We start from the raw sequence: 18,176 nt of genomic DNA, 5'->3' as shown, positions 1-18,176 counted from the left end.
CAGTAAGACTCCCATCCTCCCTTGCACTTGTATATGGCCATGTGACTGAGTTATGGCAAATATGTGAGCAGATGGGTAAATGCTATTTGTAAGCCTGGCCCATAAAAATCACCCTTGGGCAATTATGCATGCTCTTTCCCCTCAAGTAGTTTGATGCAAAAAATCCCAGCAACATTGGAAACCTATGCCAAAGATGAAAGGAGTCTGCATCCTTGAATCACTGCTTGGAGGAGAGCTGCTCCACCAGGAACACAGAGATGGACCAGTGGGTGAGTGATAAATAAACTTTTTTTGGTGCTAAGCCACTAAAGCACTAAGATTTCAAGGCCAAGATTTATTTGTTATAGCTACTAGGATAACCTGAACTCGCACATTTTTATTTTATTTCTATTGATTATTGCTATAATTTTATTAGATGCTACTCGATAACCTGTTTTGGAAGGATAAATTCTAATAATAAGTGAAATAAACTAATTTGAAGGATCCCACAAAAAGAGATGTTGGGTGACTAGGATGAGTACCAAGCAGTCCTTGATGAACAGAAGAAAAATGGCTGCCTTGTCTAATGGTAGAATTCCCCAGCCCTCTCACTAGGTGTGTGCAGGGTGCATGATGGACTTTTGGCATTCGTTTATTTAATGCACACTTTGAGGCTGGTGTGTAGCAGTGAGTCTTTTAATGGTGAATGGGCATGTCTGACATTTTGGAGTTTCCATTTTGGCTCAGGCTTATTATTCAAATATGTGTAATTATGAAATATTTAAAAAATATAGACAATTTCAGTGAATAGTACAATGACTCTTATATAGCCACCATCCAAGTCTATCGAAGCCAAACATTTTTTATACTTTGGATTATTTTTAGAAAAACATAATTCTTTATAGGCCAGGTGCGGTGGCTCACTCCTGTAATCCCAGCACTTCGGGAGGCCAAGGCAGGCAGACTGCTTGAGGTCAGGAGTTCAAGACCAGCCTGGAAACCCCATCTCTATTAAAAATACAAAAAAATTAGCCAGGCATGGTGGCCTGTGTCTGTAGTTCTAGCTACTCGAGAGACTGAGGCATGAGAATTGCTTGAACCTGGGGGTTGGAGGTTGCAGTGTGCCAAGATTGTGCCACTGCACTCCAGCCTGGGTGACAGAATGAGACTCTCAAATAAAAAAAAGGTTGGGTGCTGTGGCTCATGCCTGTAATCCCAGCACTTTGGGAGGCTGGGGGGGGGGGGTAGATCACGAGGTCAGAAGTTCGAGACCAGCCTGACCAATATGGTGAAACCCCGTCTCTACTAAAAATACAAAAATTAGCCAGCCGTGGTGGCACGTGCCTGTAATCCCAGCTACTCAGGAGGCTGAGGCAGGAGAATCACATGAACCAGGGAGGCGGAGGTTGCCATGAGCCGAGATGGAGTCACTGCACTTTAGCCTGGGTGACAGAGCGAGACTCCGTCTCAAAAAACAAAAAACAAAGACAAAAAACTCCCCAAGAAACAACATAAATCTTTACAGATACAATTGAGGCCCTCTCTGATGCCATTCCTTCCCCTCTTTGCTTCCTCAGAGGTAATGATTGTACCAAGTTTGCTGTTCAGAATGTTTTTATGAGCTTATAATCAGGTATGCATAAGCATATATGCCACTCTTTGCATGTTTTCAAACTCTCTGTAAAAATTTCCTTGTATATTATCTACGTAAAATTGGCTTTATTTGCTACAATTTCTGAAGTTAACTTGTGAATTCTGGTTCATCCATTTTTAGTGCTGTGTAGTAGTCTATTTATAGATATGCTGCGATTTATTTATTTATACTTCTATTGATAGGTATTTAGATTGTTTGCAATTTGCTTGCCATTACAAATAATTTGAAAAGAAACATTTTTGTTTATTATTTTCATGTACACATAAGGAAGAGTTTCTCTGAGGTCTTCTTGTGTAACTTAAAACAGGTTATATGGCTATATACTATCTCCTTCAAGGTGCAAGCAATCCTTTTCAACATTGATCATTGTCGAATGTTACCAATTTTGCTAGTCCAGTTGGTGTGAAATGGTATGTTATTGTTTCATTTTGCATTTCCTCGTCACTAGCAAGGTAAACTTTTCATAGGTTATTTGGCTTAGATTTTCTTTTCTGTGAATTGCCTGTTAATAACCTTGGCCCATTTCTTCTATTAAGGTATTTATTTATTTTTCATTGATTTGTAGCTGTTCTTTACAAAGTTTGTATATTAAGCCTTTTTTTCCCCCATAAAATTTGCTGCACATGTCTTCTGGTCTGTGGCTTGTCTTCCAAATTTATTTATTGTGACTTCTTTTTTTGAACAAAAGTGTTTAATTTTAATGTAGCCAGATTTATCAATCATTAATTTTTCCATGTGGTTTAGTGGCTTGTTTAAGAAATCCATCCCTAATTTACATTCTATAGGGAATTGTCTGCCCTTTCCAGATCTTTTTCCAATCTGAAGAGATTAGCTGAGAGTCTAGCACCTTTTAAAGGTCTGAAGAGGAAACATCTGTCATCTATTGCCTCTAAGAGTGGCCACTTAGGAGATTTCATCTACATAAAAGGTACCCCAGTCTCCACAAACCCTTATCTTAACCCAGACACACCTTTCTACTGATTCCAGGTCTTTAGATAATAACTCTTTCAACCAATTGCCAATCAGAAAATCTTTGAATCTACCTATAACCTGGAAGCCCCTGCTTCAAGATGTCCTGCCTTTCCAGACCAAGCCAATGTCTATTTCACATGCACTGATTAATGTCTTATGTCTCCCTAAAACATATAAAATCAAGCTTGAACTCAACCACCTTGGGCACCTGTTCTCAGGACCTCCTGAGGCTGTGTCATGGGTCATGGCCCTTAACCTTGGCAAAATAAACTTCTAAATCAATTGGGGACTGGCCGGGCGCGGTGGCTCAACCCTGTAATCCCAGCACTTTGGGAGGCCGAGGCGGGTGGATCACGAGGTCAGGAGATCGAGACCATCCTGGCTAACATGGTGAAACCCCGTCTCTACTAAAAATACAAAAAACTAGCCGGGCGTGGTGGCGGGCGCCTGTAGTCCCAGCTACTCGGAGGCTGAGGCAGGAGAATGGCGTAAACCCGGGAGGCGGAGCTTGCAGTGAGCCGAGATCGCGCCACTGCACTCCAGCCTGGGTGACAGAGCGAGACTCCGTCTCAAAAAAAAAAAAAAAAAAAAAAAAAAAAATAAATAAATAAATAAATCAATTGGGGAAAAAAAGAAAGAAATCTATCCCCATGTCATGATCATAAAGGTGTTTTTATTTTTTTCCTAAAAGATTTATATCCATTTAGGTCTTTAATTCTCCTGGAATTTATTTATGCTCAGTAGGTGGTGTGGTGCCTATTTCTCCCCATGTACATAGTTATCCCATTTATCGAATACCTTCACTCCATCCTTATCATTTTTATTGCTATCTTAATCATATATCAGGGTTCCTTTTATGTGGCGTCTGTTTTTGCACTCTCTATTCTCTTTCTTGATCTTTTTGTCTCTTTCTATGCTAACCCTACAATCTCATATTACTGCCACTGTGTAATGTTTTGGTATCCGGTCAGCAAAACTTCCCGTCTTGCTGCTGTTCTGTTGTTGTTGAACTTCTACTTCATCTTCTTCTTCTTTATCTTCATTCTCTTCCTCTTTTTTCTCCTTTTTTCCTCCTCCTTATTTGTCTTCTTCTATTTTGGCCACTTGTTTTTCCATATCAATTTTAAAACAGTTTTTTCTAGTTCCACTGAATAATCTATTGAAACTTTAATTGAAATTGCAATTAATTAATATATTAGTTTGATATGATATCTTTATATTGTTCCATCTTCTTATCTATGAACTTAGTATGTCACTCTATTAATTTAGGACACCTTTATGTCTTTTGTAAATTTTATAATTTTCTTCTTAATGATCTCACATCTTTTCTTAGATTTATAACTATTTGATTGGCTATGAAATGTAGCATAGTGTTGAATTAAAGAGATGATAGGGAGAACCCACATCTTGTCCCAGACTTAGAGAATGCTATCAAAGCTTCACCATGAAGAATAATGTTTGCTGTAGGTTTTTGATAAACAGGTTATCTTCAATTCGATAATTATCTCCTCAAGTGCATCCAGGCTAGATTTTATCCCATTTATTGAGATTTTATTTCTCAGGCTGTATTTTTCAGCTGCAATTTGTTCTTTTCATGTCCATGCTTTTGTTTTCACCTATGTTTCCCCCATCATTTAGTTTTCTTTAAAATAGATGTCATCCATGCATTTATCACGCTGAGCAAACTAAAAATAACTTATTATAAAGTCTTTTTCAAGACTGCTTCATAGAACCAATTTCATATGGTACAAATTAATATCCTGAGTTTTAGTTTTTTAGGTGTATTGTTTTCAGATATTTTGGAATATTGGATTTGAGGATAATTTTGATGTGGAGATATTTTTTCCTCTTTTTTTTTTTTTTTTTTTTTTTTAACTTCTCTTCCTTTCCTGGCTACTTTCCTGGCTACTGGTCCTATGGTTGTTTCAACTGACTCCTTAGTTCTGTTTCTGACAGCCAGTTTCTACAACAGTGCTTCAGGAATCTGCATTCACAGAGATAAGGAGATAAGACAGATCAGTCAGCAAGCCAGTGTGCAGCTTGGCCAAGTTCATGCACCTGAGGCTGTCTTTGTCTTCTGGTCTCCAGTCTCTCTACATCTACAGATTCTTAGACAACAGAAGACCCATGGTGGCCAGCTGCAGTCTTTTCAGCCTTGACTTTGGAGAAAGAAGCTCCAGTATTAGACATATTAGAAATGAAATGCAGAGACTTCCTGGCTAGTTTGGCAATTACCGCATTTGCTGGCTAATGTCCAATGAGCTCTACAGTGTAAGATTTTGGGGTTTCAAGAGCCTACTTGATAGAATAGATGAGAGATGAATAGGTCAGGCAGAATAGGTTAGAATAGGCGATAGGTGAGAATGAGCAACGCTGCCTCTGGGGAAGTCCCTGAGTCTGCTGGCAAGTACCCATTGCTTTCTGGAGAAGTGAGTAGACTCCTCATCTTTCTGAGGCCAGATGCTAGACATTTCAATTTTCCTAATAGATCAACTTTGTCTCATGCATACAAGGTATCTTTAGCTATAACTCTTTTTTCAATCAGCAATGCAGAAACACAGGCACTAGCTTGACAGAAAGTTTAACCTTGAGCTGACTGTTATCCACTTTCTGTAAAAAGCTTAAATGAGAGAGCAGATGTCTGAGAAAGGTGGGTGATTGGCTGAGCCATCCATTTACTCCTGTAGCATAAATTCTCCTACTTTTCTTTGTCGTTGAATAATCTTTGACTTAGCTCCTGTAGAAATCTCTTTGCTGAATTTCACAACTCTATTGGCTGCCCCCAGTGCCTACTATGTGCCATGCTCTGCACCAAGGACTCTATACCTGTCTCGAATCCCCAGTACAAGCCTTCAAGGTGGGAACTTTAGTCCCAGTTTATAGACAAGGGAACTGACTCAGGGATCACTCATTCCATACCAAGCGATTAACATAATATTACATTTGTCTACATAAGGTGCTGTCTTTTTCTCTCTTAAGAAAGAGTTATTGTCACCTGAGGACCATAAAATCTCTATATGGCATGCATACATTAGCTTACAAAGTGGAACTAATTATACCCAAATATAAGTCTTTCTTTTACAATCTTTATAGTTTTCTCCATAACCCCTAAGTCTATATTACATCTACTCCTTTTAGCTGAAGGAAAAATTTAAATAATAAATACTTTTCTAATCCAGGTAGGGGACTAGAAATTAAAAAAAATTAAACTCTGTTGGATTTCACTGTGCTCTGGTTTGGATGTAGAAAGGGTTTGTTACAAGCAGTAACCTTTGAGCTAATATCAACTGATGAGGTAGTTGTAAAGCTCACATGAAAAGTAGTTAGACTATGTCTTTGAAAGCAGTTTGCATTTCATTATCCAGGAGGTGTTTCAGAATTAGTTCATAAAGACATAAGGGAAACCATTAAGTATCACCAGGGTAAGGTAGCAGCTTACATCAGTGTGAAAATAGCCAACCAGAGAGGGCCATTTTTCTCACACGTTTTTTTTGTGGCCTGTTGCTTAGGGTTCTTCAGAATGAAATATGACTTTTAATAAGAAAATAAAAGTTAATCCCAGAAATCCTTTCTTATTTGAAGGTTTAACTAATGCTATCAATCACATTAGCTCACAAAGAGATAAATGTTCTTCAGCCTCCATTTATCCATCTTCCTTCCCTCCATTTTGTTTGCTTGAGTAATAAATGTCTTCTCTCTTCCTGAATTTATAGTAAACTTTTTGCAGCCAAGAATTGCATCTAACCCAGAATCTCTCACTGTTTAGGGCTTAATAGATAGAGTATGCTGCTTCCCCTGACGCTTCATAAATATCATCAATGGCAGGGATGACATTTCAGTGGTGAATGCCTGTCAAAGAAATGCTATGCAAGAGGGATTTTTATGGACAACAGCACAGTAATGGAATACAGATCTGCAATGCATCACCAAACATTGACCTAAAGCTGAGCAGGGCTGCAAGATTATTGACAAAACGTGGGCTGCAGACCTTGAGAGCAGCAGGCAGCTTGAAAATGGACAGATGTCAAGGCCACTCAACATCTTGCCATGGTTCAAAAGGTATGCCACTCATCCATCAACCAGCCAGTCAATATTTTTTGAGTGCCAGCAACGAAAAAAATGTGGTACTAAATCCTGATACCTCTTAGCAAATCAATTATATCTCTTTTGCACATTACTGATGCCCATTAAATGTGTATTTTCTACCTTTATGCAATTTGAGTTACTATTATTATTATTATTTTGTTTGGTCAAATGTATTTTGCTCATTGCAAGCTAAGAGAAAATTATACCCTTTTTGAAAATTTCTTAAATGTGTTTCAAGTTCATCCCTGGAGCTCAGATACTGCATGTAATTATTAAATGGTTCACAGTAGAATAAATACACTTGCTCTGCTTAAACAGGAATAATCCAACAAAAGCAAATCAAGCACAAGGCAAGCTATTCCAATATACACATTCCCTAAAAGCAGTTCTGCATATGTATGAAGTTTGTTTTCCTAAAGCACCCTTGGCTTGGAGTTTAATAAAGGAAAACAATGAGTAAGTGCAGAGGGTATGAGATGATGGTTTAAAGTGTCAGGAAAACCTAGGAGAGATTTGTTGCTATTGAACTCAGTCTCCCAACCAAGGGGCACATTTTACTTCTTTGTTTGGGTGTCCTCTATAGTGCATTTTATTTTCTACTTTCACAGCAGTGAGAATCTCGTGCTGGACAGCCACTGCCTTTTCCTGTGAAGCAATTACTCCTGCGTTGTAACTAGCCTTTGTGGCAGTCAGTGTGGCTGAAATAGTTAATAGCAACAGGCCTATCGCTGGTCAGCATGTCAGCCCTATATTGGAGTTTCAGGGCATGCTGACGCCAGCATTTCTCAAGAGCCCCAAGTCTGTTGAACAGAGGTAGGGCATCGGATTTGGCGCCCATGCCCAGAAAACACCTGAAGAACCTGTGGGATGCCTTGGTGTCTGCACAGCTGGTGGGAGGCTCATGCTGGGCCCTGTGCCAGCCAAGAACAAGTGCCATGCTCCAGGCCATTGGGGCTTCTGAGAGTAGAAGCATATCTTGAGTGTAATGAGAGAATGAGCCTCATCTATGCCCCGGCCCAGTTCTGACCCAACCATCCTAGCAACTTTTCCAACCTTTTTAGGCTCCACCTTACTTGTGGATCCTTCTTAGAATGCTGCCTTCTGCACCAGCCTCCAAATCCCACAGCAGTTATCCAGACTACCTCCTGAACATATCCTGCACCTCCCCACCAGCCTATCTTTGTCCAGATTGTATCCTTGCCCTGGGATACATTTGTTCCCTACTCCCAACTCTTCCTATTGCCTTAGGTAAAATCCTAGACCGGTGACCCACTGGCATCAAATCCTGCCTCCACTTCTTAGTAGCCCTGTAACCTTGCACAAGTAACTTAACCTCTCTGTGCCTCAGTTTCCAAAATGGGGAAAATCATAATCCCTATTTCAGAGGGTTCTTATGATAATTAGTTGAATGAATACATGCAAAACACAGAACAGTGCCTTAAATACAGTAACTGTTCAACTTGCATTAGATCTCCTTGTGTTATTTTAGTCTGGGCTACATTTTTGCATTGTAGTAACTTGGGCATCTGTTGCCTAATCGTATGACATTGCAAGCTCCTTGGAAGCTTGCACACCAAAACAGTTTCCTGATACCAAACTGAAGTCCTAGTTCCGTTATTACCTCTTTTTATGCCCTATGCTTGTTAAATTTACTTCTTGTTATTAGAAAAAAATCAAAGATATACAAAAATAGAGTAAAATCCCATGTACTCATCACAGAGCTTTAATAATGATTAACTCATAACCAATTTTATTGCCTCTATACTCCAATCATTCTCTTCCCTCCTGCCTCAAGCCATAAGTAATACTGAAGAAAACATCAGGCATAATATCATTTCATCCCAGAGGGGTTTTTAAATAAACATATCCTACACTCATGGAACGGACGCCTCATTCAAATTCTCCTTCAGTCAAGCAGGAATCATCTCCAGGACGATGGTGATGTTTTGAACTAAGGATTCTCCTGGTGCTGTGGACTTGAGCTTCACCCCATCAGCCTCCCATAATCATCTACAATGGTAGTTATGTATTGAAAGTAGTTGTGATTTGAGCGCTGGCATCATCCAGTCTTTGTAATAACAAGCCATAGTGGGTGAGAATCTTTGAAAATGACTTGATAATTGAAAAGCACCCATTTACTGGTCAAAGTGGACACTCTGTCTTAGTCATTGGCTCCCTAAGGCATGGGGATCATGCTCGCCTGAGTCACTATGACTGTGTCTCTGGTAATTGGACACTTGGGAATTCTTACCACTGACAATGATGAGTTTTATTGCCCTAAGCACTAATTAGTCCTAATTGGAGGTTTTTAGCTGGTTTAAAATTATACTTTTGAGAACAAGTTTGCAAATGAAATATTTAAGAGAGAAGACATTTCCTTAGTGTTCTTAGTTTTTTAAATTTTCTCTTTAAAATTATTATTATACTTTAAGTTCTAGGGTACATGTGCACAACATGCAGGTTTGTTACATAGGTATATATGTGCCACATTGGTTTGCTGCACCCATCAACTTGCCATTTACTTGAGGTATTTCTCCTAAAGCTATCCCTCCCCTAGCCCCCAATCCCCAACAGGCCCTGGTGTGTGATGTTCCCCATCCTGTGTCCAAGTGTTCTCATTGTTCAATTCCCACCTATGAGTGAGAACATATGGTGTTTGGTTTTCTGTCCTTCTGATGGTGTGCTGAGAATGATGGTTTCCAGCTTCATCCATGTCCCTGCAAGGGACATGAACTCATCCTTTCTATGGCTGCATAGTATTTGTGCCACATTTTCTTAATCCAGTCTATCATTGATGGACATTTGGGTTGGTTCCAAGTCTTTGCTGTTGCGAATAGTGCTACAATAAACATACGTGTGCATGTGTCTTTATAGTAGCATGATTTATAATCCTTTGAGTATATACCCAGTAACGGGATCACTGGGTCAAATAGTATTTCTAGTTCTAGATCCTTGAGGAATCGCCACACTGTCTTCCACAATGATTGAACTAGTTTAAGTCCTACCAACAGTGCAAAAGTGTTCCTATTTCTCCACATTCTCTCCAGCATCTGTTGTTTCCTGACTTTTTAATTATCACCATTCTAACTGGCATGAGATGGTATCTCAGTGTGGTTTTGATTTGCATTTCTCTAATGACCAATGATGATGAGCATTTTTTCATGTGTCTGTTGGCAGCATAAATGTCTTCTTTTGAGGAGTGTCTGTTCATATCCTTTGCCCACTTTTTGATGGGTGTGTTTGTTTTTCTTCTTGTAAAATGTTTAAGTTCTTTGTAGATTCTGGATATCAGCCCTTTGTCAGATGGTTAGATTGCAAAAATTTTCTCCCATTTTGTAGGTTGCCTGTTCACTCTGATGGTAGTTTATTTTGCTGTGCAGAAGCTCTTTAGTTTAATTAGATCCCGTTTGTCTATTTTGGCTTTTGTTGCCATTGCTTTTAGTGTTTTAGTCATGAAGTCCTTGCCCATGCCTATGTCCTGAGTGGTATTGCCTAGGTTTTCTTCTAGGGCTTTTATAGTTTTAGGTCTAACATTTAAGTCTTTAATCTATCTTGAATTAATTTTTGTGCACAGCAAAAGAAACTACCATCAGAGTGAACAGGCAACCTACAGAATGGGAGAAAATTTTTGCAATCTACTCATCTGACAAAGGACTGATATCCAGAGCCTACAAAGAACTCAAACAAATTTACAAGAAAAAAACAAACAATCCCACCAAAAAGTGGGCCAAGGATATGAACAGACATTTCTCAAAAGAGGACATTCATACAGCCAACAGACACATGAAAAAATGCTCATCATCACTGGCCATCAGAGAAATGCAAATCAAAACCACAATGAGATACCATCTCATACCAGTTAGAATGGCAATCATTAAAAAGTCAGGAAACAACAGGTGCTGGAGAGGATGTGGAGAAATAGGAACACTTTTACACTGTTGGTGGGATTGTAAACTAGTTCGACCATCGTGGAAAACAGTATGGCAATTCCTCAAGGATCTAGAACTAGAAATACCATATGACCCAGCCATCCCATTACTGGGTATGTACCCAAAGGATTATAAATCATGCTGCTATAAAGACACATGCACATATATGTTTATTGTGGCACTATTCACAATAGCAAGGACTTGAAATCAACCCAAATGTCCATCAGTGATAGACTGGATTAAGAAAATGTAGCACATATACACCATGGAATACTATGCAGCCATAAAAAAGGATGAGTTTGCGTCCTTTGTAGGGACATGGATGCAGCTGGAAACCATCATTCTCAGCAAACTATTGCAAGAACAGAAAACCAAACACCGCATGTTCTCACTCATAGGTGGGAATTGAACAATGAGATCACTTGGACATGGGAAGGGGAACATCACACACTGGGGCCTATTGTGGGGAGGGGGCGGGGGGAGGGATGGCATTGGGAGTTATACCTGATGTAAATGACGAGTTGGTGGGTGCTGACGAGTTGATGGGTGCAGCACACCAACATGGCACAAGTATACATATGTAACAAACCTGCACATTGTGCACATGTACCCTAGAACTTAAAGTATATATATTAAAAAAAAGATATAAGGAAGGGATCCAGTTTCAGCTTTCTATATATGGCTAGCCAGTTTTCCCAGCACCATTTATTAAATAGGGAATCCTTTCCCCTTTTCTTGTTTTTGTCTGGTTTATCAAAGATCTGGTGGTTGTATATGTGTGGTGTTATTTCTGAGGCCTCTGTTCTGTTCTATGTATCTGTTTTAGTACCAGTACCATGCTGTTTTGGTCACTATAGCTTTGTAGTATAGTTTGAAGTCAGATAGTGTGATGCCTCCAGCTTTATTCCTTTTGCTTATGATTGTCTTGGCAATGTGGGCTCTTTTTCTGTTCCATATGAACTTTAAAGTAGTTTTTTCCAATTCTGTGAAGAAAGTCGTTGGTAGCTTGATGGGAATGGCATTGAATCTATAAATTACCTTGGGCAGTATGGCCATTTCCATGATATTCATTCTTCCTATCCATGAGCATGGAGTGTTATTCCGTTTGTTTGTGTCCTCTTTTGTTGAGCAGTAGTTTGTTGTTCTCCTTGAAGAGGTCCTTCACATCCCTTGTAAGTTGGATTCCTAGGTTTTTCATTCTCTTTGTAGCAATTGTGAATGGATGTTCACTCATGATTTGGCTCTCTGTTTGTCTGTTACTGGTGTATAGAAATGGTTGTGATTTTTGCACATTGATTTTTGTACCCTGAGACTTTGCTGAAGTTGCGTATCAGCTTAAAGAGATTTTGGGCTGAGATGATGCAGTTTTCTAAATATACAATCATGTCATCTGCAAACAGGGACAATTTGACTTCCTCTTTTCCTATCTGAATACCCTTTGTTTCTTTCTCTTGCCTGATTGCCCTGGGCAGAACCTCCAACACTATGTTGAATAGGAGTGGTGACAGAGGGCATTCTTGTCTTGTGCCAGTTTTCAAAGGGAATGCTTCCAGTTTTTGCCCATTCAGTATGATATTGTCTGTGTGTTTGTCATAAATAGCTCTAATTATTTTGAGATACGTTCCATCAATACCTAGTTTATTGAGAGTTTTTAGCATGACAGGCTGTTGAATTTTGTTGAAGGCCTTTTTGGCATCTATTGAGATAATCATGTGGTTTTTGTCATTGGTTCTGTTTATGTGATGGATTACATTTATTGATTTGCATATGTTGAACCAGCCTTGCATTCCAGGGATGAAGCCCACTTGGTCATGGTGGATAAACTTTTTGATGTGCTGCTGGATTCGGTTTGCCAGTATTTTATTGAGGATTTTCACATTGATGTTCATCAGATATATTGGTCTAAAATTCTCTTTTTTTGTTGTATCTCTGCCAGGCTTTGGAATCAGGATGATGCTGGCCTCATAAAATGAGTTAGGGAGGATTCCCTCTTTTTCTGTTGATTGGAATAGTTTCAGAAGGAATGATACCAGCTCTTCTTTGTACCTCTGGTAGAATTTGGCTGTGAATCGGTCTGGTCCTGGCCTTTTTTTAGTTGGTATGCTATTAATTATTGCCTCAATTTCAGAGCCTGTTATTGGTCTATTCAGAGATTCAACTTCTTCCTGGTTTAGTCTTGGGAGGGTGTTTGTGTTCAGGAATTTGTCAGTTTCTTCCAGATTTTCTAGTTTATTTGTGTAGAGGTATTTATAGTATTCTCTGATGGTAGTTTGTATTTCTGTGGGATCAGTGGTGATATTCCCTTTATCATTTTTTAATGTGTCTATTGATTCTTCTCTCTTTTCTTCTTTATTAGTCTTGCTAGTGGTTTATCAATTTTGTTGATCCTTTCAAGAAACCAGCTCCTGGATTCATTGATTTTTTTGAAGGGTTTCTTTGTGTCTCTATCTCCTTCAGTTCTGCTCTGATCTTCGTTATTTCTTGCCATCTGCTAGCTTTTGAATTTGTTTGCTCTTGCTTCTCTAATTCTTTTAATTGTGATGTAAGGGTGTCAACTTTAGATATTTCCTGCTTTCTCTTGTGGGCATTTACTGCTATAAATTTCCCTCTACACACTGCTTTAAATGTGTCCCAGAGATTCTGGTACGTTGTGTCTTTGTTTTCATTGGTTTTAAAGAATATTTTTATTACTGCCTTCATTTCATTATGTACTCAGTGGTCATTCAGGAGCAGGTTGTTCAGTTTCCATGTAGTTGTGTGGTTTTGAGTGAGTTTCTTAATCCTGAGTTCTAATTTGATTGCACTGTGGTCTGAGAGACAGTTTGTTGTGATTTCTGTTCTTTTACATTTGCTGAGGAGTGCTTTGCTTCCAATTATGTGGTCAATTTTGGAATAAGTGCAATGTGATGCTGAGAAGAATGTATATTCTTTTGATTCAGGGTGGAGAGTTCTGTAGATGTCTATTAGGTCTGCTTGGTCCAGAGCTGAGTTCAAGTCCTGGATATCCTTGTTAACCTTCTGTCTCATTGTTCTGTCTAATATTGACAGTGGGGTGTTAAAATCTCCCGTTATTGTTGTGTGGGAGTCTAAGTCTCTTTGCAGGTCTCTAAGGACTTGCTTCATGAATTTGGGTGCTCCTGTATTGAGTGCATATATATTTAGGATAGTTAGCTCTTCTTGTTGAATTGATCCCTTTACCATTATGTAATGGCCTTCTTTGTCTCTTTTGATCTCTGTTGGTTTAAAGTCTGTTTTATCAGAAACTAGGATTGCAACCTTTGCTTTTTTTTTTTTTTTCTTTTCTTTTGCTTGGTAGATCTTTCTCCATCCCTTTATTTCGAGCCTATGTGTGTCTCTGCACGTGAGATGGGTCTCCTGAACACAGCACACTGATGGGTCTTGACTCTATCCAATTTGCCTGTCTGTGTCTTTTAATTGGGGCATTTAGCCCATTTACATTTAAGGTTAATATTGTTATGTGTGAATTTGATCCTGTCATTATGATGTTAGCTGGTTATTTTCCTCGTTAGTTGATGCAGTTTCTTCATAGCATCAATGGTCTTTACAATTTGGCATGTTTTTGCAGTGGCTGGTACTGGTTGTTGCTTTCCATGTTTAGTGCTTCCTTCAGGAGCTCTTGTAAGGCAGGCCAGGTGGTGACAAAATCTCTCAGCATTTGCTTGTCTGTAAAGGATTTTATTTCTCCTTCACTTATGAAGCTTAGTTTGGCTGGATATGAAATTCTGAGTTGAAAGTTCTTTTCTTTAAGAATGTTGAATATTGACCCCCATTCTCTTCTGGCTTGCAGGGTTTCTGCTGAGAGATCTGCTGTTAGTCTGATGGGCTTCCTTTTTTGGGTAACCCGACCTTTCTCTCTAGCTGCCCTTAACATTTTTTCCATCATTTCAACCTTGGTGAATCTGAAAATTATGTGTCTTGGGGCTCCTCTTCTCGAAGAGTATCTTTGTGGTATTCTCCGTATTTCTTGAATTTGAATGTTGGCCTGTCTTGCTAGGTTGCGGAATTTCTCCTGGATAATATCCTAAAGAGTGTTTTCCAACTTGGTTCCATTCTCCCTGTCACTTTCAGGTACACTAATCAAACGTAAATTTGATATTTTCACATAGTCCCATATTTCTTGGAGGGTTTGTTCATTTCTTTTTACTCTTTTTTATCTAACCTTGTCTTCCCACTTTATTTCATTAATTTGATCTTCAATCACTGATACCCTTTCTTCCACTTGAGCGAATTGGTTATTGAAGCTTTTGCATGCGTCACAAAGTTCTTGTGCCATGGTTTTCAGCTCCATTGGGTCATTTAAGGTCTTCTCTACACTTTATTCTAGTTAGGCATTCGTCTAACCTTTCTTCAAGGTTTTTAGCTTCCTTGCAATGGGTTAGAATATGCTCCTTTAGCTTGGAGAAGTTTGTTTTTACTGACCTTCTGAAGCTTACTTCTGTCAACTCGTCAAAGTCATTTTCCATCCAGCTTCGTTCTGTTGCTGTCGAGGAGCTGCAATCCTTTGGAGGAGAAGAGGCCCTCTGGTTTTTAGAATTTTCAGCTTTTCTGCTCTGGTTTCTACCCATATTTGTGGTTTTATCTACCTTTGGTCTTTGATGTTGGTGACCTACAGATGGGGGTTTGTTGTGGATGTCCTTTTTGTTGATGTTGATGCTATTCCTTTCTGTTTGTTAGTTTTCCTTCTAACAGTCAGGTCCCTCAGCTGCAGGTCTGCTGGAGTTTGCTGGAGGGCCACTCCAGACCCTGTTTGCCTGGGTATCACCAGCAGAGGCTGCAGAACAGCAAATATTGCAGAACAGCAAATATTGCTGCCTGATTCTTCCTCTTGAAGCTTCATCCTAGAGGGGCACCTGCCTGTATGAGCTGTCTGTTGGCGCCTCCTGGGAGGTCTCTCCCAGTTAGGCTACATGGGGGTCAGGGACCCACTTGAGGAGGCAGTCTGTCCATTCTCAGAGCTCAAATGCCATGCTGGGAGAACCACTGCTCTCTTTAGAGATGTCAGACAGGGACGTTTAAGTCTGCAGAAGCTTCTGCTGCCTTTTGTTCAGCTATGTCCTGCCCACAGAGGTGGAGTCTATAGAGGCAGTAGACCTTGCTGAACTGTGGTGGGCTCCACCCAGTTTGAGCTTCCCAGTCACTTTGTTTACCTACTCAAGCCTCAGCAATGGCAGACACCCCTCCCTCCGCCAGGCTGCTGCCTTGTAGGTCAATCTCAGACTGCTGCGCTAGCAGTGAGCAAGGCTCCATGGGCATGGTACCTGCTGAGCCAGACATGGGAGAGAATCTCCTGGTCTGCTTGTTGCTAAGACTGTGGAAAAAGCACAACATTTGGGCAGAAGTGTCCCATTTTTCCAGGTACAGTCTGTCACCACTTCCCTTGGCTAGGAAAGGGAAATTCCCCAACCCCTGTGCAACCAGTCCCGATGAGATGAACCAGGTACCTCAGTTGGAAATGCAGAAATTACCTATCTTCTGCGTCGATCATGTTGGGAGCTGCAGACCAGAACTCTTCCTATTTGGCCATCTTGTAATGGAACCTTTTAGTTTTTTTTTTAAGGAGTATTTTTATAGCACATTGCCCAGGAAGATTTGGCTAGGGCAGATTTTGTTTGGGTTCAGAAAATGAGATTGGGAGAAAATCATTCCATTGGTTATATTTTTGTGCTTACATCAATCCATCAAAGACTAATTCAGTACCTACTAGCTACAGAAAGACAGCAAGTAGCCAGTGGATGTGTTGCCACTGCACTTTCTGATATTCATACAGACAGTTGGTAATCAATCCTGCTGAAGCCAGACCCTCTCATAGCTCTTCTCAGCAACGTGTTCTGGATAGCCATTGCCAATTCTGTCTAAACCCCAGTTTAATGGCATGCATTTGTTAACTTCACATTCTTGTGTCTGAAATGGTTTATTTGCTAAAGATATGCTAGCATCTAGGGTTAGAAGTAATAGAGCTAAAACACACTTCATGCCAAAAGTTTTCAGACCTTTTTTATACATTCTCATACTCCAAACACACACCTCCAAGCATTGCATTTCATTTTCAGGTTGCAGGTGACATGGTTAGAGAATGAATTGTGCTATCTGACATCAGCAATGATCTTTACAAAATATTACAAAATTAAACTTTATTTTCTTTTTTCTTCTTTTCTGCATTTGTACCCAGAACCTGTGTACCCTGTGTCAACTCCTGATGAGACTGAGGGGTCTCAGGTCAACTTGCTAACTTTAGAGACAGAATCTAAGCTTCCTGTTCGCCGAGGCTCTACCCTTGAACATACTCTGGTCATGCTTCCTGTATCAAATAATACAAATGATACTTAGCAAAGAATAGTACAAATGTGGATTTGGAAACAATTTGAAGTGTGGGGCTAATCTTGGCTTTGACTTGAATTTTAATTGTTTGACTAAGGAAGCCCTTCAACCCTTCTGAGCCTGTTTGCTTATCACTAAACTGAAAATGACAACATTTGTTTTATCTACTACTTAGAGTGCCAAGATAAATAAAAAAAAATGGGTAAAGTGCTCTGCACATCATGTATTTTTATACAACTAATTGAAGTTCATATGTTTTTATGAACTTCACCCAAGGACATCAATAACAGGGAAACACTAGGTTTAAAAATTACAGTATTCATTCATTGATTGAGCAAGCTGCATATCTTTATTTCTTCATATCTCTTATATGTAATTAACCATTTAAGCAAAATGTTTACTTGAAGAAAAAAGAGACTACATTTCCATGTTTAGTGGCAAAACAGGCTGAAGGAAAAGTATTCTCTTGGATAGACTGTTTGGGTAGTTTGACATCATAGGATCTTTATCCTAAGCAATACTTCAAACCTCTGTCAATCACACTTACTGTTTTGTTGAAAGAGACTCCATGAGCTGTTATGAGGTTATAGTAGAAAATGAACAGAATGCTTTTCAAAAACACATAGACACAGACCCATGGGGCAAAATACTTCTCTACAGTGGCTAAAACATATAGAGCAAAATCAGCATGTTTTAAATCACCTTGTAATGGGTTGAGAAAGAACTTCTTATTTCTATTTCCTTTTCTCTTTAATGGATTAAAGTGGCAAATAATTTCAAGTTCAGCAGAACAAAACAGTCAAAAGATTATTCTAAAGGAAGATTGTAATATTAAAAATTCCACTTTAGAGAATGTAGCCACTAAGAAGAAAAATCACAATATAATTTAATGAAGCATGGGGATTATTTTGCTGGCGGTAATCAAGCCTGAAACAAAACAAAGTAAAATAAAACTCCGAAGCCTAAAGTCAAAGAGCCCTCCCAAGCCCCGGTTTACCTGTTAAACCAGTCGTCTGTGTACCGAGGATAAGGATAGGGGTCGTTGCTACTGAAGTCGTAACTTGCTTCGGCATTCTGAAAAACACAAGGCATCTCATTAGGTCCGTACAGCCAGAGGCGCGGTAAAGGGAAAGTGCTGGGAGGACTTGGAATGTTTCTAGTCTTCCCTGGAGTGCTGAGTTAGTGTGCTGCACTGGACCAACCCTTACAAAATTGTG

At 39.5% G+C, this 18,176-nt stretch overlaps 1 protein-coding gene across 3 annotated transcripts in view; it reads right to left on the bottom strand.

Annotated features, from left to right (window-relative positions):
* Nucleotides 1-18,176, bottom strand: part of PCSK2 (proprotein convertase subtilisin/kexin type 2) — a 258,307-nt gene that overhangs the window by 57,872 nt on the left and 182,259 nt on the right. For all 3 annotated transcript variants that reach the window (XM_025399674.1, XM_025399673.1, XM_025399675.1), the window contains one exon: nt 17,957-18,033. In XM_025399674.1, the coding sequence (XP_025255459.1) occupies nt 17,957-18,033 (77 nt within the window). The remainder of the gene's footprint in view (nt 1-17,956; nt 18,034-18,176) is intronic.

This window comes from Theropithecus gelada, chromosome 10, assembly GCF_003255815.1.
Source record: "Theropithecus gelada isolate Dixy chromosome 10, Tgel_1.0, whole genome shotgun sequence".
NCBI classification, from domain to species: Eukaryota; Metazoa; Chordata; class Mammalia; order Primates; family Cercopithecidae; genus Theropithecus; species Theropithecus gelada.
The sequence above is the reverse complement of the archived record's forward strand: the minus strand, read 5'-3'. Positions and strand labels throughout refer to the sequence as shown.